Source organism: Abramis brama (genome assembly GCF_963993115.1).
Source record: "Abramis brama genome assembly, chromosome: 10".
Taxonomy (NCBI): Eukaryota; Metazoa; Chordata; class Actinopteri; order Cypriniformes; family Leuciscidae; genus Abramis; species Abramis brama.
This window is the reverse complement of record NC_139972.1, coordinates 4,479,786-4,504,218: the sequence shown is the minus strand read 5'-3', so window position 1 is coordinate 4,504,218 and position 24,433 is coordinate 4,479,786. Positions and strand designations below refer to the sequence as shown.

At 37.7% G+C, this 24,433-nt stretch overlaps 1 protein-coding gene and 1 long non-coding RNA gene across 4 annotated transcripts in view; both read left to right on the top strand.

Moving 5' to 3' along the window:
- Positions 1–24,433, top strand: part of LOC311091347 (NACHT, LRR and PYD domains-containing protein 3-like) — a 233,402-nt gene that overhangs the window by 65,662 nt on the left and 143,307 nt on the right. Inside the window, exons 1-7 of one of the 2 annotated variants that reach the window (XM_084127252.1) lie at positions 798–937; positions 17,903–17,999; positions 18,239–18,352; positions 18,753–18,866; positions 19,525–19,653; positions 19,925–20,020; positions 20,224–21,951. In XM_084127252.1, the coding sequence (XP_083983378.1) occupies positions 17,950–17,999; positions 18,239–18,352; positions 18,753–18,866; positions 19,525–19,653; positions 19,925–20,020; positions 20,224–21,951 (2,231 nt within the window). In that variant the 5' untranslated portion in view covers positions 798–937; positions 17,903–17,949. Of the gene's footprint in view, positions 1–797; positions 938–17,902; positions 18,000–18,238; positions 18,353–18,752; positions 18,867–19,524; positions 19,654–19,924; positions 20,021–20,223; positions 21,952–24,433 lie in introns of those variants that run through there. The other variant, XM_084127249.1, reaches the window with a different exon arrangement.
- Positions 1,812–8,053, top strand: LOC311091412. Of its 2 annotated transcripts, XR_014608079.1 has the most exons (3): positions 1,812–1,860; positions 5,430–5,902; positions 7,634–8,053. It is a non-coding gene; the product is annotated as an uncharacterized lncRNA (long non-coding RNA). The 2 variants fall into 2 exon arrangements; XR_014608080.1 differs by lacking the exon at positions 1,812–1,860 and having other exon boundaries at positions 3,586–5,902.

The window sequence follows — 24,433 nt, the reverse complement described above, 5'->3', positions numbered from 1 at the left end:
AAGAAAATGCCATTCAAGTGTCGTACATGTAATGTGACTATACTACTTGAAGCACAAACATGAGCCCAGCCCTTCCCATTATGAAATAAAGAAGACTTTTGAATGTTTTGTACAGTGCATCCGGAAAGTATTCACACATCTTCACTTTTTCCACATTTTGTTATTTTACAGCCTTATTCCAAAATGGATTAAATTCAATATTTTCCTCAAACTTCTACAAACAATACCCCATAATGACAACGTGAAAGAAGTTTGTTTGGAATCTTTGCAAATTTATTAGAAATAAAAAAAAGAAATAAATCACATAAGGGATTAAGGGGTTAATAAAGACACTAATTATTAGAGAAAAAAATTAATGTTAAATGTGTGGTTACAAAGGGATATCTCTATTTTTGGTAGAAAACCGAAGCTAGGCTTATTTACCCTGCATATTCTTTAGGTATCTCGGACAGGTGGATAAAGGATATTAATCAAATTCAGTTGAAATTTCTTTGGAAAAACAAACACCATTACATAAGAAAGTCAGATGCAGTCAGATGCTCTCTCTCTCTCTCTCTCTCTCTCTCTCTCTCTCTCTGTGTTCTTAATATAATTTAAACGGATTAGTTATTGAAAAATTCACCCCCCTCACAGTTGTCTGCTATAATTAGCAATATAGACCAAAACCACTTTTTGCACCAAGCTGTAAACACATTATTTTTCTGCTGTAAAGTTGGGCATTTTAACATGTGGGTCTATGGGATTGACTCTCTTCTGCAGCCTTTCTCTAGTGGCCAGTCGATGAACTGCAGTTTGTCACTATAGTTTTGGATTCAAGAGAGAGAGACTGGAATGTTGTCTCTTGGTTCTGAAAATTGTGGCGCAGCTGGAAAACTGTAAACTGCTCAACTTGATCTCTGCTCGACAAGATCGTTTGAGAAGTCGAGATTCATTGTCTGTGAGTTCAATATTATTCCTTACATGTTTAAGGTTGATTAGATATCAGTATATCTAGAGATAATCGAGTATTTTGTTCAGAAATCCACTCGAGAGAAATTATGAACCATGCAAATGTAGCATGATGCAGCTGTCTGGCTCATGCCTCCCTAAGTGACACTTAATTTGTGCTGTGGTGGTTCTGGGCAGTTGAGCCAATCGCGAGGGCTAAACCCTAGGGAAAGCGTAGCATCCCCGAGGGCCGCCAGTGGCTAACAAGCCACCTGCTGTTAGCATTCCATTGACTCCCATTCATTTTGGCGTCACTTTGACAGCGAGTAACTTTACATCTGAGGCGTTTAAAGACTCTATTTGTCCATTGTTTATTTCTAAAGAAACGCGACAATGTATAAAAGTCTCCATTACCTTGTATCTTACGTTATGGCCCAGTAGAAGCAGTTTTTGTAAAAATAGGCTAACGATTGCGTCATAACCACGCGACGTCACATCTTACGTCATCAAACTCAGTTTGAGTCTGCGCAGTGAGTGAGCAAGGAAAGCAATATTTGTTTTATTTTTTAAAGAGGACTGGACTGGAAAGAAGAATATAATCAATAAGTGACATGATAATAGACAGCAGATGGCAGTAATGTAACTTTTTGGATACCAACTGCCTTAAAAACCCAAGGAAGAAAAATAAGAAGAAGAGTCTGCGCAGTACGCTCAGCCATCAGGAAGCGAGTGCTTCTAATTTGCTTCACTTTTCTCCGTTTAAGTCTATTGGGTCGCTGTGTCCATTTATTTTACTTTCTATGGCTAAACCCCTTTATAAACCGGGACTTTTCTTTTGACAAGTGATGTCACCGGTACGCGACTTGTTGTCTTGTTTACCTGCCCAGCGACCTAACGTCTGCCTTGGTTATCTGTTTTACTGTAGCGCCGCAGGTATGGTTAGCTTCGTTTCTCTTTCCACTCGTTGACTTCATAACTTGGGCTTATAGGGAATGTTTCGTGCTATATTAGAATCCCCGGTAGTGATGTTACATATGACACTGAAGCCTCGATGCGCGTAGGCTGGTTTGTTTGCACTAAGGCTGCGTCCGAAATCGCGTACTATGTGAGTAACTTAGGTACTACATTTAAATTAGAACGTACTTCGCGACCGTTAAAAAAGTACGTTCTATATAGTATGAATACAGTTAGTATGAATGGAAAATTTAAAGAGCCCGCTCCACTGACTGCAATGTTTTTAGTTCTTCTTTCCGCTTTCGTCTGCGTTTTTACGTCGTTCGTGCTCACAATTCAGAGTCGTCGGTCAGTTGCTCACACACACACACACACACACACACACAGAGAGACAGACAGAGTGAACAGTAGGGTAACACACTGAGGTCAGATACAATACACACACATTCATATGTGTATATATGAAGACTTCAGTCAGACGTAAAAGAAAAAAATTCTTCTAAAGTGAGCATTTTTATCGAGCTTGTATTATTTAGGGTCAGTAATTTCACTTTAATGACAGTTAATAGGTCCTTTTCATTGCCATTAAAGTGAAATAACTAACCATAAACATACAAGCTTGATAAAAATAATCAAACTAGAAGAAAATTTCAGATGGCACTTAGAGGCTTTTACATCTTAAGTACGTTATTCATATATGTGTGTGTGCATATATATATATATATATATATATATATAACACACACACACACACACACACATATAAGAAATGGATCATATACATATAATACATACATACATACATATTTATAAATAATCCAACACAGAAAACAAGTGTCTTGTCGATTCAAATTGTATTCTAAAATAAACTATAAACACGTTTACAGATTGTGAGCTTTACAACCTATTGCGCCAATTCTTCATCTTAAAGATGGAGCTGACCTCCACCCCGACCTCCGACTTTCACGGTAGTCCATCCAGTCACTGATTGCGACATCGAGGTGCTGGTGTTCTATCTACATTTTTTACAAATTATTTACTTTAAATTTGGGAAGGAAAAATGCAAGTGGAAATCCAAAAATTACCCAGGGTGTAAAGTTCTCATCTTGTTAAAGAAACAGATTTTGAATTATTTTAAAGTGATGCCCAACAAATGAGATTGTTAGTAAGAAAGTCCCTTTAGATCTTTAGAAGATTACCTTACTGAAGCTCTTTAAGTTCATTTTCTTCCCTCAAGATGACACTTTAATAATAAAAAAAGTTTTAAAACTTTTGCTTTTGGTGGTGCTTTAAGCTCTTTTATACTACTATGTGCCAAAGTTTTGTGATTTTTGTTTTAAGCTTTGTATTCTGTATCCATTTAAAAGTTAAATAATATACAAAAATAAAGCAAATACATTTTAAAGGTGTCTGGAGTGTGTGGGTATTTCTCTTCAGTGTGGCACTCATATTTTTCAGATATACCTGCAATTTGCTTGTTTCAAAAAAACATCTGGAATCTGCCACAAAATAAGTGCACACACAACACCCTTTAAAAATATTAATTACTCAATGCCACATTAAACACTTTACAACTGAAAATCTAACTACTGTAAATCCCTGGGAATTAAGTGTTTTGTAATAAAACTTGCTAAAACAGCATTACAAAATTAACTTACTAACAAATAAATGGAAAGAGAGTGTGTAACATTTGTTTTCTTTATGAATTTTTTTTTTTAGCAATTATTTCTAAAAGCTGAAGGAATCTTTCCTCTCTCTCGTCGCTCTCTCTTTTCTTTCCTCTCTTTCATTAGCCACTCTCCACTCTATAAGAACACAGGTGTGTTCATCAGCCCCCTGCAAAATCAACACAGAATTTAACATTAGAGATGAACCATGGTCAATCTATATTATATTAATATTAATGTTACATGGACAAGTTGAGGTACGTTACACTTGAAACAGTAGCTTGCTATGTAGCCAACACATATTACATATCAACACTGGTAAAGGAGAAATAAAATCGTTGTAAAATTAAAAAAATAAAAGTTTTGTAACTCTCTCATTTAACTGAGAAACAACGTCGTTTAAATAAAACAGTGTTAACTAACTTAGCTGACAGGCATTAACTTAGCTCGTTCTGTTCGGTAATAATAATGATGAAATTGTCATTTTGCAGCCAATTCACAAACTTGTACCCTCGATTTACATTATTTAAACTTTTAACAAGTCAATCGTTTACTTATATGATGTTAAACGAATACAATTTAACCACAAATAAACAAAAAGTGTTTTGTAAAGTACTTACACTTGAAAACAGCCGCATCTCCGTTTTCCGCCATTTTCAAATATAACAACGACAACTCCTCTCCCGTGGCATCATGGGATAGTAAAGTGTCCATCGTATGTGCACTTCAGAATCTCGCCGGATGTAGTAGGTCATCCGGGTACTTTTCGCCTACTGTTTTTCGAATTCTATGATTTCGGACATACTACTCTGCTCGCATACTGTTTTTTGCATACTATATAGTAGGGAAGTATTCGATTTCGGACGCAGCCTAGATGTCGCCTTGGGGTTCTAAGCATGCATCAAAACCGCCGCCATCTTGGAACAGGGGTCTTGTCATAGGAAGTAGCTAGGTAACGCTGCTATCTCCGCCTGTACTTCGAATTCATGGATGATGCCGGACTTTTGTGCTGCGTATGGATGTTCACACGAACGAAATCTAAACCAGACAGCAAGGGATTACATTTACTCTGTGGATGGTAGTAGTCAAGTTGTTTTTTTTATAAGTTCATAAGTGTACATTTCTCTGCTTGGAGGAAGAAAATGAACTGTGATTCTCGCACAGAAAATGAACTGTGAATGTGCTGTACTCTTTAGATATTATTTGAAATAACCGTTGTGTTTAAAATGTACAATATGCAGGTGTTGATCTTCAATACCCACTTTTGGCTGTGTTGTTCCTAACTTTTGATTTTTACCGATTGTACTCAAACCTTTTAATGGAAAAAAAAAAAACAGTGTGGCGCTTGTAACCTGTAAGTACAGTCCTAATAGCCTATGCTTGTCCTCTCCCTGTCAATCTTCAAACAGTACATCCCTGATTATTATACATAGAATTCCACAAATCTTATGTATGTGTGCGTTTTGCACAAGGATACAGTGGGCTCAAGGCCTTGTTTTTTCCTTGCAAACTGGGGATGGAGGTGTGGAAGGACACTGGAATTTGTGAAAATGTCAAACCCTTTCTTTAAAGTGAATTTCGTTTTGTATAAATTGTATCTTAATTTTAATCAAATTTTCATCAACCAATTGCCTGGATTTAATGAATAAGAAGCAAATATAACAGACAATAATCATGGAGGTGCCCGCGCGGTCACTTGCGTTGCACGTTAACTGGAGCGCATCTCATCCTAACTTAACGAAACTCAGTGTATGCCTCACACAGACATGAGAAATACATCAAATACACAAAGCTTGAAATGTCTTTAAACAAAATAATTCAAAACGAAAAGAAAAAGGCTACTCTCTGATTATGTAATCCATTATGTGCATTTCTCTATAGGTGCGTTCACTACGAATATGGCGATCGTCAACTTCATCTTTGCAGCCGAGAGAGAGAGAGAGAGAGCGAGAAGGCCTACATTAGATCTTATTGAATCATATAAGCTCATTTTATATTTTAATTGTCACACTTTAATGGGTAAAATAATTTATTTAATGAACAAATCAAACACAAACATGTAAGGTTTTTATTTGTACACATAACGTGTGTTGTGGTTGCTTCATCTGCCAGAGCTTCTAACACAGGCTTCTGGCTGCTTTATTTTAAATAAGCACCAGGTGGCGCTGTTCTCGACACTCTCAAAGCTTTGAATCTTTTTCCGGAACAGTTAGGGGAAAGCTTCAGTGATTCATGAGGCTTCATTTCCCCATCCCTAATCCCCGGTGCGGCAGCAGCCCTTTTACCAGCTGAGTGTGCGCCCTGCTGTCAGCGATCAGAGCTCGGGGCCTGTGACGCAACGCTGTTAATCATAGGTATGTTGCTATACTGAGTAATAGTTGAATGGTTAATGTGGGATATATTTGTAAATGGACATCCTGTGCATTTTATGGAGTGCTATTTAAAGGGTAACTAAACCCCTGGTCAGAGCCTGACTCCACCCACTGGCAATATTTGAAAAATGCTAGAAAAGTGGGCAGACCCCAGCGGAGATAGAGGGGACGAACCGTGAGCGGGGGGGCGTGCACCTGAGACCTGCTGTCAGACTCTCTAAAATGGAGAGTTTGCTCACAGGGTCGCGAGACGACGTAAAGTACATGCATCTGATGAGTGTTATCGAGTTGATGTCAATAGCGCGCGCTCTCTGTAGGCATATTCATATTTTGCCGCTATGTGAAAAAAATCCAGCAAAATGCGCCGACGCGTTTGTCGACCCCAGAGGATTAACTTTAGCCTAACAATAAATTGTGATTAAAATATATATGATCACTCACATTAAGACACCGCTGCGGTGGTGGAGTCCATGCAGGAGGAGCAGCGTTTGGCACTGCGTCGCTTTTCAGCGCGAGCTGTGTGGATAAGCCCATGTTCACCTCTATTGCGTTGGAAAAGCAATTCCACGTAAAATGCAGGTTTCACACTCACGGTCTTCCAGGCCAAGTGCATGCAACCACTGACGCCTAATTTCCAAGTCTGCTGGAAAGCTATGCACTGCAGTCCAGCAGTGCTGTTGCAACCGGCAACCCTACACCTACATACCCTCCTGACCACTGTACTAAATACAGATAAATCTACGCTAGCTCATACCAAGGGCGTGGTGAGCTCGTACCAGGGGCGTGGTGAGCTGGAACCTGCTTACGTCACCTGCCACCGCTTACGTCACTTGCCACCGCAAACATCCAATAGGAAAATTCAACTGCAGTAGCCACCGTTCAACCTGAAGAGGGCAGCACTCAGACGTTTTTACACCATATATTGTAAAATTAAAACACTTTATACCCAAATGTCAAAAAAGTTACTCGAATCAATGAACAGCACTAATAAAGCCCCATTCTTACAGATCATTAAAAAAAGTTGGTTTAGGGTTTAGTTACCCTTTAACCAGGGGTGCGGCCGCCAGTTGGCTACATTGGCTACAGTTGGCTTATGCTTTTCACGTTACGTGTTGTTCACGGATTTCGTCGTACACGGCTGCCTTTCCACACGGGACCAACGATTATCGGACCTGAGCTAACTCAAGTTAACAGGCGGCTGGCTGGCAGTGGTTTAACACTGTTTGATCCTTCTTCCTGTCATTGTTGTGAATCAGTGTTTGAGTGTAGAGTGTGTTTGATGGACTGGCACCACTTTAATTGTTTTTTTGTTGTTGTTATTCTTTCAAAGGTTAAGTGTTTTTTGTGTTTATTTATTTCTTTGAACTCTTGTATGGAGGCCTTTTCCTGCTGCTGATATCCAAGAGGATTGGCCTAATTTTGATTTTCTTTTGTTTGACCTTTTTTGTGATTTGTCCACACTGACTGAAGACCTTGAAGTGGTCGACCCATAGGGCAATTTTGTCCCGTTGTTGATTTATGGATGGGTTATGATGTTTTGTCCATGTTTAATTGTTTATTTTGATTTATTGTGTGATTTGTTAGTCTTTGTTCATACTGCTAACCTTAGTACCACCTTGGGCTTTAGAACGGGTGGCTTATTAGACATTTGTTTATTGTAATTTTTGTGTGTGTAACTTTTGTTTAACTTCCACGTGTTTGTCCTTTGTCCAGGTGCTGAGAACTGCCAGTGGGAGCAGTGCCCCTTGCTGTGGCGGCAGGTCCCTTGGTGTGTGCTGTGGCTGCGTGTTCACCAAGTGTGGTCATTTCTCTTGCTGTGTGTGTGTGTGTGTGTGTGTGAAATTCGACACGTGTGATTGGGGTGTTTTTCATGGATGCTCATTGCTCGAGCCACTAGCCTCCCACTGGTAAGATTCTGCCCTGTTCCCCTCCTCTCTCGGGGGTGTGTGTGTTGCGAATAGAGTATAGTGAGTGGGTGTGTATTTTATTATTTGATTTGGTATACAGTGCATGTTGTTTGCTGTGAAAATTCCCTTATGTGTTTGCTGTAAAATCTCAATCAATTTTGGAGTGAATATTGTGTGTGTTCATTTAGTTTAAAAGTAAAAATAAAAATTCTATTTTTGTACTGGACCACTGTCTCTGGCTGATCCATCAACGAACTTGAGTGCCTGGTTAGAACAAAATAGTTAATTCTCTGGGTGTAAGTCCCATCGTGGCGTAATCTGCTAACTGCCTGGGCCTAAGCCCTGTTATGTGTATTCCTTGTGCCACACAAACTTCCGTGACACAACCTCATTTTGGGTACAATCAATGTACACATTCATATGTAAAAGAATACTGACTTATTATTTGTAGGAGGGAAGAAAAGGCAGAGAGAGAGAAAACACCAAAACAAAAAATATGGCTCTAAGAAGAAAGGAAAACTGTGAGGATGAATAACAAAATGTCCATTTTAATATGGGAGAATTAAAAGGAGCATTAGCTAAAACTTGGAAAATAAGCTATATCATGTTGAAACGTTTGAGGATAGAGAAGGTAAGGAGACGCTGTTAATGTTATTTAATAAAGTATACACTATATTATAACTCTTCAAAATTAAACTTTATTTTTTATCTTTTTCAACACTGAATTTAATACTACACATATTTAACTATTCAAAATGTGTATTGGTCAATCTCAGGCAACTTTATTTAATTTTTTACAAGGTTTCTAAGCAGAAGATGGCACATGTTTTCTCAGTCCTGTTACTGAAACTCATGTGCCATTTAAAAAGCATGTTTAAAAGCATGTCAATTCATTCTTTTGTTTTCCCCACAAGAAAGTATTTATTTGAAAGAAAGTGTTGGTTATATGATCAAATAAGTGATATTTGTGACAAAAAAATCACTATATATGACTAAGTGAAAACCCGGGGACACGAATACAATGTGTATTTTATCTAAAATATTATTTTCTCATAAAAAAAAAAAAAAAAAAAAAACATTTTAAAGCATAGAGTGGATATTAAGTCACACAACAATGCAAACAATTTTAATCATATTTCATGGTAAAGTTTAGAGATAGAGGGTGGGGACATGCAGAAAATGCTATTTTTAGTGTTCTATGTAGTGTTGCTTTCGTCAACGAAAATTATGACTAAATATTGTCGCCAACGAACCTTTATCACCTGACGAATAAAAACGAGACTAAATGTGATTTACAAAATAAAAACCATGCTAAAATGTCTCTTCATTTTCGTTGACCAAAACGAGACAAGACGAAATGTTATAACGTCATGACGAATGAGAGAGTTGTGTGTGAGCCACTGATGCAGATGTCAGCGGTAAGAAAAAATAATAAACTGTCGATGATTTATAGGTCATGTCAGAATTCAAATGCACAAACTAGCTAGTTAAAAAAAATCGTCTTGTTTTCAAGGTACTGTGTCGTGTTTTTTTTTAAAGGTATTAGTGAACTCTGTTGTGCCTCAATTCTAGAGCTAGGTTGCTACAATAGATTTTCCAATTAAATCGTTCTTTGAGTGGTATGATTTAATATTGTAAATACGTTTTTTTTCACTTGGATGTGTGAAGATTGTACCATTTGTACCATGTGTAATTTCCAATAAATATTGCAAAACCATGAAGTGTTAATTTGATCTGGATTATTTGGTAAATTGTCTGATCATGTGAATCTACGTATATTTTAAAAACAGAAGTGGTTACATTTACAAAAAAAAAAAAATAAGAATTGAATTTCCAAATGGGCAAGGCAAAAAACTGTGGTCAATTAACATGTACAAGTCTGTTGTATTGACAAAACGTTATAACGTTAGTCCGTTGATCTAGGCTGAATTTAAGTCACAAAAAATAGTGATATGATCTGAACAATATATATTTTCAAGGTGGTTCTTGTGAATGCAGTTTGCATGAATTATTGATGTTATAATATTAAGTATATTATTGAGAATTGTTTTATGTAAAGAGATATGATAAAGATCATATTTCAATTTGCACACAGCTTTTATATTATATATTTTAAGTCATAAAAGTAAAATGACAATACGGAAAAGACGTGTGCAATTAAGCCTGCAAAGAATGCTGTCTATCCACTGGTGAAAACAGAAAATAAATATGCTGTCTATCCATAGGTGAAAATATAAAATAAATATTCTGTCCATCCAGAGGTGAGAACTAAATATGCTGTCTATCCAGAGGTGAAAATATAAAATAAATATTCTGTCCATCCAGAGGTGAGAACTAAATATGCTGTCTATCCAGAGGTGAATATATAAAATAAATATATGTCAATCCAGAGGTGAAAATAGGAAATAAAATTGCTGTCCATCCAGCGGTGAAACCGGAAATTAGCGGCGAAACGGAAATGACGGAGAAAATGGAAATGACGTAGGCTGTCTATCCACTGGTGTCCAGCCAGTGGTGTCTAGCCGGAGGTGAGTCTGCGGGGCTGCAGCTGGATGCTATTGCAGCTACTAGAAGACAGACAGGTTGCTCACGTCATATCCACGTCGTCAAGCTCAGTTTGAGTCTGCGCAGTACGCTCAGCCATCAGGAAGTGAGTGCTTCTAATTGACTTCACTTTTCTCCTTTGAATCCAATGGGGTCGCTGTGTCCAATTCTTTTACTGTCTATGGTGAGCTCACACGTTCTATTGAATCAATAGGAAATTTTATGATTTGACTGAGAAAACATTGGCTAACGAGACACCGTTTTAAATTCTAAAGTCTCCCTGTACATTCTTACAACGCAAACATCCTAAACATTTGATGGGTATTTGTTTAAAGTCGGAAATTTTTCCTGCTTATTAAAAAATAAAAAAACGGCAATTTCTTTGCAAAAGGAATAAAAAGCTGTACGAGAACACTAGTCTGCATTCACTGAAGAGCTATCTTCACAGGTAAGAAAAACAGTTTATATTTATTAAAAAATAAATATTTTTGTGAATTGGTGAATATTCATGTGAATATTGTTTTGTGACCACAAATTAATAATAGGCTACCTCAGCACATTTTGCTAATTTGTTCCTTCGTTTTACTATATTGTGGCCACGTTGTAATTCGTTAAATCAAAATGAGGGATGGAATTAGTTAAACGTGTCCACGATTTATTAAAACGAGGGAACAAATAAGTCGTCGTAACAAATTATTTAAATCAGTGGACAGGGCGCATATAAGAACGAGCAGAGAAAGAGAAAGCCCCGGCCGCGCGCGCACACACACCATCTTCAGACAACAGGAGCGCTGTATTGCTCTCCTCCTGCATATCAAAATCAATTGACACGATAGTAAAAGGTCGGAAGACCGATTGTGTTTTATAGATCAGTAGTTTGTTCAAATAAAGTGTTTGATTAGTTAGCAAGTACATGTTCAGGAAATGCAAAATACAAATTGTTTGGGTTAATGTAAGTAACGGTAAACGGACTCTGCACAAAGCTCTTTGGAAGCTTTCAAATGGTGTCGCTATTGGACACTTAATTGTGATTATTGCTGCTCTGAGGTTTCTTATAGGCTACTGTTGACTTTTATCGTTTTTTATTTATTTTTTTTGGAAGAAGCATTACTCTTGCCTCGGAGAAAACAACACGGGAATAGCGACAATTATGCATATAAATTACTACTTATAGGGCTTGAATTACAACCTGTGGGCAGTTTTTCTACATCCTTTTGTGAACGTCATGTTACACTTGTTTGCTGCACAGCAGATCATCTTAAAAGTGCCGTCGGAGCTACCAATCTCTGTACAGGGTTCCCACGGGTCATGGAATTTCTGGAATGTCATGGAATTTTAAAAGGTCTATTCCAGACATTGAAAGTCAGGGAATTTTATATTTTTTTGTCCAAGTCATGGAATATCAGGGAATTTAGTTTGTTGCTTTAAATTTTAAGTTTCCATTTATCAAAATGTAATTTTTCTATACCGATTTTTTTTATCGCGCTGTTTCACACATCTTTCTGTATTGTTGTGCTTAGGCTATTTTGAGCGCCATATTTATTCCCTTCCCGCTCAATTGGAAATCACTTAGTTAACAGGTACAGTCAGGGTTCCAGACTGCGACCATTTTTTGAGAATGTGCGAGTTAAAATTTTATGTGGTCGCATTTGTGCGAGTGCAACAGAACGCCGTTGTATCAGCAGCTGCTGCAGTCCGTAACTTATGTTCAAAATGAACGAGTAGCCTACATCATGAATTAATTTTCCAAACCGTGCTTTTGACTTATCCTGAATCACTACGGTACGCCTATAATAAGTGTTTATATTCTGACTATTTTATCCCGGGGTCGGCTCGGCTGCGGAGTTGCCCAGTGCCTGCGTGACTCGCCATAGACATTAACGGAGAGAAGTAACTCCGGCTACAAAATGTTCTTCCGCAAGACACTTGCAGTTTATTTATTAACGAACGTACACATCAGGAATTCAGGAATTACAAGCCAACGAGCCAGCATACAGCCTCAGACACAACTGATAGAGCACAGGTGCGGACAGGGAGGAACCAAGTGAGCAAAGGAATATAACAAATAGCCTACATATTATGTTTATGTTTGATTATACAAAAATTAGGGCTGTCAAAATGAACACGTTAACGCATGCGATTATTTTTTTTTTCAGTTAAACGCGTTAAAAATATTTAACGCAATTAATGCAGCATCAGTTTTTTTCTTTCATCCATTGGCTGATCTATAGTATTTTATCACGCTATCATTCATTCAAGTACTAATAAACAATTCAAGCGCGATAAAACGCAAAAATAAGAACTTAAATCTGTACTGGCGTCTGTAAATCTCTCTGTGTGACACACACACACACACACACACACAGGACTCATGCGCACAGAATGCCGCTTCAGACAGCGCGCAGCCGCCTCTCTTTCACGCTTGAACGGACAAAAACACACAAAAGTATGCCAAAATGTTCACTTTGTCGAGTATCCTCGTAAGCACAGTATTAAATTAGTTTAAACGTGTTAAATGAACGCAAAGAGTTGTGACAACATCGGATGCTTGTCAGATCCAGATCCGCGTTGTGTGCATCAGATCTTAAAGCGACAGCAGCCTAATAAACCCGCTTCTGTGATACATTAATGTAAAAAATATAAAATCAAAGAAAAAAGTCAGAGAAAATTACAGTGAAGACTGAGAGGTGTTTGATAACTTTAATTTATGTATATTTCCTACCTAATAGATCAAATATTTAAAATATATACTTTATGTTGTTTCTACATTAATTTGGAGATTAAACGTGAACTTATTAAAATATAAAAACATATTAAAAACTTTAATGTTAAGTGTGATTAAACGCGAATAGGCTAGTTAATTGTTTTAATCGATTGACAGTACTAAATAAAATACAATCAAACATTAAAAAAAATACGTGTTTTTTTGATAGTTATTTTTAATGGTTTTCATTTAAAAGATTAAAACATTTTGCCAACATGAGGTCTTGTGTCACTGTCAGTCACTTTACATCAGTGCAAAACTATTGTACGCAGATTAGGAAAACTATTCATCAGCGTGCATTGATTAATTCCATGTTGTAAAAAAAACTATTTGGTGCGACCAAATCTGGTGCTACCAACTTTCTCAGTTGGTCGCACCAGCACAACCAGTGGAAAAGTTGGTCTGGAACCCTGTTAGGGCTGGGTACCGAGTTCGATACTTTTTAGGTACCGACCGAATTGCCTCGATACTATCGAGTATCGAAAAATGACTTGTTTTTCGGTACCAGATTTCGATACCTAAGGGGTTAACTCGTCAACGCCAGTGCTCAAACAAATACATATGAAATGCACAACGACACGCCTAAAGTCGCTCACGCACATACACGCAAACTCTACACACACGATACGCGCGGAACTCTCTGCGCACATACTCATATGAGACGCGTGCACGCACACAAACTGTCCACGCACATTCTCATATGAGACGCAAGCACACGCACACAAACTCGCGCACATACTCAATGAGACGCGAGCACACACACTCACAATACCCTAAAGATGTGGAAAAGTCGATCAAAAGTGTGGCTACATTTCTCCAGGCTCGATGCCAACAGCGCGCGATGCAGTATTTGCGGTAAAATAATTGCTGCAAAGACCGGTACCGCGACAGATATGATGAAGCCCTTGACAGTGCACGGAGTAAACATAAGAGCAGAAAGTTGCTCCGTCTTTGACTGGTAAATGAAGAGATACCTTGTTGATCACTCTGACAGTGTTTATATTGCAATAATGACCTACTGAATGTACACTGCCGTTCAAAAATGTGTTGGTCAGAATTTTTTTTTTCAGTAAGGATGCATTAAAGTGATCAAAAATGACCTTAAAACATGTGTAATGTTACAAAAGATTTCTGTTTCAAATAAATGCTGTTCTTTTGAATTTTTTATTCATCAAAGAATCATGAAAAAATGTATCATAGTTTGTGACACTGAAGTAATGATTTAGAAAATTCAGCTTTGACAACACAGGAATAAATTACATTTTGAAATATATTCAAATAAGATTTTAAATTGTAATACTATTCCACAATATTACAAGTTTTACTGTATTTTTGATCAAACAAATTCAGCTTTGGTGAGCATGAGCTCTTTATAAAAAAAATATTTTGTACCTTATGTATATGTATAAGGAATATTTTGTTCCTTTGTGCTTTTTTTGTTCCTTTGTGCACTGACTAAGGAGCATGAGTCAAACTGAAAAAATAAAACCAAAGTTTTTCTGAGGTAATGTGTTATGTAATCTTGTTAAAATGGATTTCATAAAATTGGTATCGAAAAAAGTATCGTTCAGGAACCGGTATCGAAATCAAGGTATCGGTATCGGTATTGGTATCGAAATTTTTTGAACGATACCCAGCCCTAAACCCTGTACAGGTGACTGCATTCGACTAAGGCAAACATGCCAGGAAAATGTAAATATTTATCAAATAATTATTTCAGACCTACACTACCAGTCAAAAGTTTTCGGACAGTAAGATTTTTAAGAGTTCTTGTCTTAGGACAACTTTGATGCACTTTTTTGGTCCACTTCAAATCTTGACTACTGTATATTCAAACAGAAAACAGTTATTTTAAATACTAAAAATATTTCAAAATTGTACTGTTTTTGCTGTACTTTGGATCAAATAAATGCAAGCTTGGGGAGTGTCTTCTTTAAAAAACATAAAAAAATCTTACTGTCCAAAACTTTTGACTGGTAGTATAAATAATCATCATAACCATTTTACAGAAATAGCCTAGTGTTTAAAGAACAACATTTTAATGAGCTGAAGAAAAAGAGAGCACGCCTCCAGAAGGATGCCTCAGCCATGGAGCAATCTGCTGATGACCTTGCATTAAAGGCAGAAAGTGTAGGCAATCTTACATTCATTGCTCAGTCAAACAGTCTAAGACAGTCTGCAAAAACTAAATGTGAAAAAATAAAAAGACTGAATGATGAACTTGATGACAAACAGAAAATCCTTCAGAGCATTTAACCCCTGAAAGAGTAGAAACCATACATTTATTTCTGTAGAAATTGTACATAAAAATATCAATGCATTTAACGTGTAAAAAAAAAAAGAAGAAAAAAGAAAAGTTATGTTTGTGTGTTTAACTTAGAATTATACTAAAAACATCAGTGAACAAGTAAATAAAGTTTGAAATTGGTTGGATTTAAAACACTGTCTGTGGCTGTTTTTTGTCTGCTCGGTGCTCCGCAAAACAGCGGCCTGTTTTGCCGTTCATCATGGAAATTCATCTTTTTAGTCAGTGAAAGTCAGGGAAAAGTCAGGGAATTTGACATTTGGTTTAGAGTGGGAACCCTGTCTGTATAACGGCCATTGGAGCCTCTGCTGGTAGGGAATCGTAAGATGGCCGCTCGAACACTTCCGGTGGCTTCACTGCCTGATGGCAGTTTAGAACGTCATGAGCTATCCAGTCATTATATACAGTCTTGTGAAAAAGATAGGACACCGCATGAAATATTTTGTTCTTTTGTAAGAGATATGGACATATCAATATTTGATCTTCTTTCAAACAATATCTATTGTTAAAGGTGATGTAAATGAACCAAAAACAATGAAATTTTAACCATGATATAATTTATTTAAAGGAACACGCTGACTTTTTGGGACTTATTCACCGTATCCCCCAGAGTTAGATAAGTCCATGCATACCTTTTTCATCTCCGTGCGTGCTGTAACTCTGTCTGATGCACCCACCGCTAGCCTAGCTTAGCACAAAGACTGGAGGTAAACGGCTACAGCTAGCATACTGCTTAGAGCCCTGCACGGGGCAAAACATCCAGCCTAACCGAGACCTGGCCTGTGGTGTTCAAGCCCTAATCCGGCCCCAGCCCGAAAACGTCTGCAATTTTTCAGCCCGAACCCAACCCCGAGACCAACATCAATATCACTTTAAGCTCTCTCTGACGCGCGCTGTCTCTGATGCGCGCTGTCTCTGCTAGACGCACACACACACACACACACAGACATGCTACTAGGTAAAATTGTATTATAGGCCTCAAACATAACTACCACCACCGACAATTATGCCCACAAATATTAATACAGACTGTCCATTCCAGAGAAGCATAAGCATGCAGTAGAGAATATTATATATCCAAATGTGATCCAGCAGTAAATAAAGATTTACGGCCTACCTTTTTTTATGTCAAGTAACTTTATTTCATATATTAGCCTGCGCTCTGCACGTAAATTATGGGCACGATGAAAGGATAAAAGCTAAATGAGCCCGAGTCAGACCAAAGACCGATCTGTAAAAAAAAAAAAAAAAAAAAAGACCCGACTGCTCCCAATAAGTGACAAAATAACGCCAACATTTTCCTATTTACATGTTGTGATTTGTATAGTCACAGCGTGTACAAATAACAAGGTCACATGAGACACAGCCATCTTCTAACCGTATACTGGGAATTATATTCTCAGAAGGCGAAGCACTGCTACTTGGGCGGAGTGATTTGATCGCAGCACCTGAGAAACCCCGTGGTGAGGAGCAGAGTTCGCTCAGAGTTGGAGTAAATCACTCCGCAGAAGTAGCAGTGCTTCGCCTTCAGAGGATATAGTTCCCAGTATGTATAAGGTTAGAAGATGGCTGTGTCTCATGTGACCTTGTTATTTGTACACGCTGTGACTATACAAATCACAACATGTAAATAGGAAAATGTTATGTTGTCACTTATTGGGAGCAGTATGCTAGCTGGAGCCGTTTACCTCCAGTCTTTGTGCTAAGCTAGGCTAGCGGTGGGTGCGTCAGACAGAGTTACAGCACGCACGGAGATGAAAAAGGTATGTATGGACTTATCTAACTCTGGGGGATACGGTGAATAAGCTAAAGTCTCAAAACTGTCTCAAAACTACTGAGGAAAAAGTTTGGCACCAAGCATGCATTTGAAAAACGTCCTTCTTGCAAAGGAACGATTCAAGCACCATCTTCTGTTCCTCTTTAGATAAAAAGCCAAGTCTAACTCGTTCATTGTAGCGGCCAAAGCCGTTTCAAACAACTGGTGTTCATCCATAGCCATCTTGCAATGTTTACTAATGACTTTGACGTCACAGTGCTGTCGTCATCTGTTTAGCCCGCCTCTGGCCCGCCTATATCAGATAACCCGATGTGATTGGTGCAGCTCGGATACAAGGGCATATTTAACGAGCATCATTACTCGACGCCAGAGTAAACTCGCTGAGCAAATTCAACTTGTGCTCTTGCAAGAACTCTGGATTTCCAGGGAAAATTTTCATGCAATTTTATACATGTCCTGGGGACTGATTTTTTTTTCTTTTTCACCCGACTGAACATGTTCAATTAGCGTTTGTCTGTGTCAGTTATTTAATTGTTTGTCTGCGGTGTCAATAGGCCCATGAGCTTGAGTTAACGCAGTCACATGATCCCTTTTCTCCTCCAATCGAGATACAGTATGTGCAGCTAAATTATGAAGGTTGTTTAATCAATGATTTAATTTAGTGTCTGAATGTTTCTTCATTCAGAGTCAGTGGAGGAGATCAAACTCATCAGATTCTCCTGCAGCTTCATCATGGCTGATTCACAAGGATCAAGAGAGGAAGATCTTTCTCCAGGATGGAGGTAGTTTCAACAAACACGGTTAAATAATGTATTACATAACAGGAACAAATATTTTAAACAATTTTACCTATTTTTGCCTGTGTTTTTGTTTTGAAACTAACATGAAATATTAAATAAAAAAAATCATAAAGTTTACTCAAAATGCTTTAAGATGAAAGTGTTTATATTAATATGGTTTCCTCTAATAAAGAATGAACACAGTAATCTAAGGATTAAACTGAATCTGTTCTCTGTTCCAGTCCAGTCCAGCAGAAGAGCCCAAACCCAGAGTCCAGCTGTGTGTCTATGAAGAGTGACAGGTCAATGGATTCACCAATAAAGTTTAAGAGTGGAGAAGAACGGCCTGATCTCAGGTATGTCATTTCTACAAAAGTTATGCTTATAGTATGACATTTTTGAATTAGAAGCAAAATGTATCAATCAGTCAGTCTAATTCTAGCAATGACATCAAGTAAGTGTAAGCTGAGATTTTTTCCACCTCTATATAATGGAGTAGGTGTAACACCCCCCCCCCCCCCCCCCAACACACACAAATAAACAAATCAAAGAAAGTTTACAGAAAACATGTTATTTTAATTTTACCTATTTTTGCCTGTGTTTTTGTTTTGAAACTAACATGAAATATTAAATAATAAGATCATAAAGTTTACTCAAAATGCTTTAAGATGAAAGTGTTTATATTAATATGGTTCCTCTAATAAAGAATGAACACAGTAATCTAAAGGATTAAACTGAATCTGTTCTCTGTTCCAGTTCAGTCCAGCAGAAGAGCCCAAACCCAGAGTCCAGCTGTGTGTCTATGAAGAGTGACAGGTCAATGGATTCACCAATAAAGTTTAAGAGTGGAGACAAACGGCCTGATCTCAGGTATGTCATTTCTACAAAAGTTATGCTTATAGTATGACATTTTTGAATTAGAAGCAAAATGTATCAATCAGTCAGTCTAATTCTAGCAATGACATCAAGTAAGTGTAAGCTGAGATTTTTTCCACCTTTATATAATGGAGTAGGTGTAAAATTAAGCAGATTTTTCTAACTGCTGGTTCAGATTTGTTGAAAGCTTCAGAACAGTGATGCTTCACAGCAAGAGTAATGTTACAAGAGTATAGTAAGGTGGTTTATCTTTAAAGGAAAACAAAGGAAAGAAAAACATTGGTCTCTTAAGTCGGTTGAGCCTCCGTCCTCCATTATGGCATTGAGAAGAGTCATGTGATCGTGGTTGATGTTCACTTGAGTTGAAGTCATTCTATAATTTTATAGTTGTTTTCAATTTGTTTGTTTTGAATTCCTAATATCACCGTTTTTCTCAGTCTCTTTGGTAATTTTTTTTAATCATGCTTAACATTTGCAAACCAGTAAGTTCATTTCTCAAATAATTATAATCAAAGTTTGAGACACAGTACAAAACACCACTGAGTTACAGACGTTAAAGCAAAAGTGTCACAACACTCCCTGGTCTTTCATAAGACAGAAGATTCCTGTTAAAGTGCACAACATAAGTCTGTATACTCTTTATTTTACTTAGTTCTGAACTAACCAGTTCAGTTGAGCCGAAGAGATCAAAACCAGAGTCCAGCTGTGTGTCTATGAAGAGTGACAGGTCAATGGATTCACGAATAAAGTTTAAGAGTGGAGACAAATGGCCTGATCTCAGGTATGTCATTTCTTTAAAATATATACTTATAGTATTTGATTTTTATAAAAAAAATTATTATTATTATTATACAGCAGTTTAATGATCTGGTTGAAATCCTGTAAGTTTCAGTCTATTAATGATTACCATTGTGCTCTTGTGTAAAGCTCTATGTATTGTGTTGTTAATACATTCACACACTGTAAAAGCTGTTGGTCTGTTACTTAGTTAATGACACAATTACATCAATATCAGTGTGTCTGATTCTTTACACTCTTCATTCTGATTTAAGGTCAAATCTTCCACCCAGACCAGTTGAAAACAAAGTTGTGTACAAGCCTGTGAGGCGAACACTAGACTTTAATGAAAGCATGTGTCCTGGTTTCAGGTAAAATGTAGGACTTTTTTTTGTTGTTTAATTTTAGGTGCTGCAATTCACTGATCACTCAAACACATGATTAATAATTGAAACATTTCAGAAACCTAATGATGTTCTGTGTCCCATAATACAGCAAACAAATAATCAGTTTTGTAATTTATGGCTATTTACTTCTCTAACTTTTGTAATGATCTGGTATTTTAATCTTACAGCCAAGACTCTAAACCTGCTGAAGTCCTCAACACATTGAGATCAAATCTGAGAAAGAAGTTTGAGTGTTTGTATGAGGGAATATCAAAGCAGGGAAACCCAACACTCCTGAATGAGATCTACACAGAGCTCTACATCACAGAGAGTGGAAGTGGAGAGATCAATAATGAGCATGAGGTGAGACAGATTGAGACACAGTCCAGAATAGCAGAAACAGAGGACACAAAGATCAAATGCAGTGACATCTTTAGACATTTACCTGGACAAGACAAACCCATCAGAACTGTGCTGACAAAGGGAGTCGCTGGCATTGGGAAAACAGTCTCTGTGCAGAAGTTCATCCTGGACTGGGCTGAAGGGAAAGAGAATCAGGACGTCCAGCTCATATTTCCACTTGCTTTCAGAGAGCTCAACTTGATGAAGGACAAAACACTCAGTCTTTCCGATCTTCTTAATCTCTTTTTCCCTGAAACAAAAGAAATGGACATATCCAGTGATGAGTATAAAGTGTTGTTCATCTTTGATGGTCTGGATGAGTGTCGTCTGTCTCTGCATTTTCAGAGTGATGTGAGGTTGTGTGATGTGACTGAATCAGCCTCAGTGGACGAGCTGCTGACGAACCTCATTGTGGGGAATCTGCTTCCCTCTGCTCTCATCTGGATCACCTCCAGACCAGCAGCAGCGGATCTCGTCCCCTCTGAGTGTGTCCATCGAGTGACAGAGGTACGAGGCTTCAGTGACCCACAGAAGGAGGAATACTTCAGGAAGAAAATCAGTGATCAGAGTCTGGCCCACAGGATCATCTCACACCTGAAGTCCTCAAGGAGCCTCTTTATTATGTGCCACATCCCAGTGTTCTGCTGGATCTCAGCCACTGTTCTAGAGAAGATGTTGAGTGAAGCAGAGAGAGGAGAGATTCCCAAGACTCTCACTCAAATGTACACACACTTCCTACTCATTCAGACCAACATCAAACATGAGAAGGACTATGAGAAGAAAGTGAAAGATGAAGACATGATTGTCAAACTGGGGAAACTGGCTTATCGGCAGCTTGTGAAAGGCAACCTGATCTTCTATGAGGAAGACCTGAGAGAGTGTGGCATTGATGTGGCAGAAGCATCAGTTTACTCAGGATTGTGCACTCAGATCTTCAGAGAGGAGTTGGGCTTGTATCAGGGGAAAGTCTTCTGCTTTGTTCATCTGAGCATTCAGGAACATCTAGCAGCTCTATATGTGCATCTCTCCTTTATCAACAATAACATCAATGTGTTTGACCAGATTACCAAACCAACTAATGGAGACAAAGTTTCCCTATCTGATCTCCATCAGAGAGCTGTGGATGAGGCTTTACACAGTAAAAATGGGCAGCTTGACCTTTTCCTTCGTTTCCTTCTGGGTCTGTCAGTGAAGTCTAATCAGAGTCTCTTACAAGAACTAAAGACACAGACAGCAAACAGCTCTCACAACAATGAGAAAACAGTTGACTATATTAAAGAAAAGATCAGTGAGAATCCCTCTCCAGATAAATACATCAATCTGTTTCACTGTCTGAATGAACTGGGTGATCTTTCTCTAATGAACGAAGCTGAACCTCATATGAGCCGTGGAGGATTACGCAATGTGAAACTCTCCTCGTCTCAGTGGTCAGCTTTAGTTTTTGTGTTGTTGTCCTCAGAGCGGACAATGCATCAGTTTGACCTGAAGAGCTTAATTGGAGCAGAACATGATGAGTAAGTAACACTGAGTACAATCATTACAGTCTAAACATTATGAACAAAGAGAAACAAAGAGATCAGAGGTTTTTTAAATCAAGGGGCAAAGATTGATTTCTGGGATATTGTACATAATTTCCGTGTGTTTCTCAAACGGAGGCTGTGTCCTAGTAATGCTGTATATCTCGGCTGCCACGTCATCAAGCGCCTCTGAAGGCCGTCTCAGTTTCAAAGATCCTTAGAAGGCATCCTTTGTTTCGCGTCTTCAATTCAGCTCATATTTAAGGATGCATCAAGTGTATCCTTCATGTCCTTCAATCGCCCACAATCCTTTGCACACATTCCAATTCACAAAAAAGAATTGATGGAAAACGAGTCGGCTAATATAAAGATTTTTGGTTGCACTTCATTTTACAGTATGTTCACTTATGTGTACTTACAGTGTACTTACCTAAGAAAGTACTGGTTAATATAATGTAACTACATGGGTAAAGGTTAGGTTTAGGAGTAGGTTCAGGGTTAGTACCTAGTTATTATGGTTTCCGGATGGCCCGTTTTCACTGTTGCACAGCGGTTTCCTGTATGCCTGAGTGGATTGCGTTTGTTGCTCCGCATTGCTTTTCATCTCTATTTTTTATCTTTCCTGCCTCTTATATTGCTTAATATAACTTAATCATCACAACATGTCTGATATTATGTAATATTGTCTGTCACACTGAGGCTAATATTGCCTGCCATCCGTGCTAAGCGTCTTTTTTCTCGCGCGATCCATCAAACAACTGTGGTGAGTCGGATCTACTTATTTTAGGGTAGATTTTAATTGAATATTTTTATACATTTTTCGTTGTGCTTTATTTTATATCGTGTATTTTGTTGCTTTAATTTTATATTGTGGATTATTTTATATGGTCTATTTATCTTGTTTTAATTGTTTCTGTAAAGCGCTTTGAGATGTACAGTTAAAGGCGCTATAGAAAATAAAGGTTATTATTATTATTATTATTATTATTATTATTAGGGCTGCACGATTAAACGTATTTTAATCGCGATAACGATATCTGCCTCTCTTGATTAACTGAGACCTTGCGCACACGCGCTCTACACTGCGGAAAAAGCACTGATCTCCACAGCGATGTTCTGTTTGCATGAAATTGTTATACAGCCAGTCTGTTCCTTCACAAGCCACTTGTGCTGTTTGTGTGACTAAATCTGTTTTTAAATGAGTTTCACTGTTCTATTTTTTTAAGTTTAAGGTTTTACCAGTTCTCATGATGTGAATCAGTTGAAAACGACAGCCATTGACAGTTTTCAGTGTGTATCAACAAGTAGACTATTTTTCTTTGCAGTACGAATTTGCTGAGCGATCTGGATCTCTACTTTGTCTCATTTGCAACCGAAATGTCGCATAGAAGATCTAATGTGAAGACACATCACAAAGAGCTCATCAAAATCATGCAATTTGTATTGACTTGCTGTCTGATGAAGTTGTCATAGTTGGTTAAATGAATTAGGTGTGCCACCTACAGGCCTTTTAGGTGAAGTGTAGGTTGGTAAAGAATGTGCGAAATGGCCATTAGGCCTATTACATTAGCACTTTTGATAATAATGCAATTATATATATATATATATATATATATATATATATATATATATATATATATATATATATTAGGGCTGGGAATCGATTAAAAAAAACCAACTAATTAATTGCACAATTTGCTGTAATTAATTGCAATTAATTGCATTTCCCCCAAGCTTGTAATCATCAATATTTAAACTTAGAATAACCTAATTAAATTAAACAACACAGAAAAAAAAGGAACAGAAAATAGCCCTGTATTAAAATAATATTAAACATCAATATATCAATATATTAATCTTTTCCAATAATCAATCAACATAATCAATTTAACATTTTTTTTTTTTTTTTTTTTTTTTTTTACTATTTATCAAAATAAAATATAGTCCTACAAAGCTATTATTGCCAGAGCATGTGATCAGAGCAGGTCATTTTACCATTGTTGCCCAGCATGACTATACCAGCTCAGTAGAGCTATTGCAAACAGAAGTCTACTACTGAGAAATTTCACGTTATTTGAGCGGACTTTGCTTTTCCAGTGCGTTATCGGTACATGATTGGAGCGTTTGGGCCATTAATGACAGAGCAGAACGCGCAGCGCAAACACGGAGCAGAACATTGAGCAAAGAGCGCAGCAGCGCGCCGACACACACACACGGAATGGAGAGCGCGGCGCGGAAAAGACCCGCTCATGAAAGCTGCGCGAGAATGAAACCTGATCGCCGAACACGGAGGGACGGGACGGCATATTTTCGGCCTTTTCCACAACAGGAAGTCATTAAAATGAGGCAAAAAAAGTGCTGCGTTAATAGCGTTATTATTTTTTTGACTTTTTTTGACTAAGAATTTGAGATTCTTAACGCGTCAAAAAAATAATAACGTTAATTCCCCCAGCCCTAATATATATATATATATAAATAT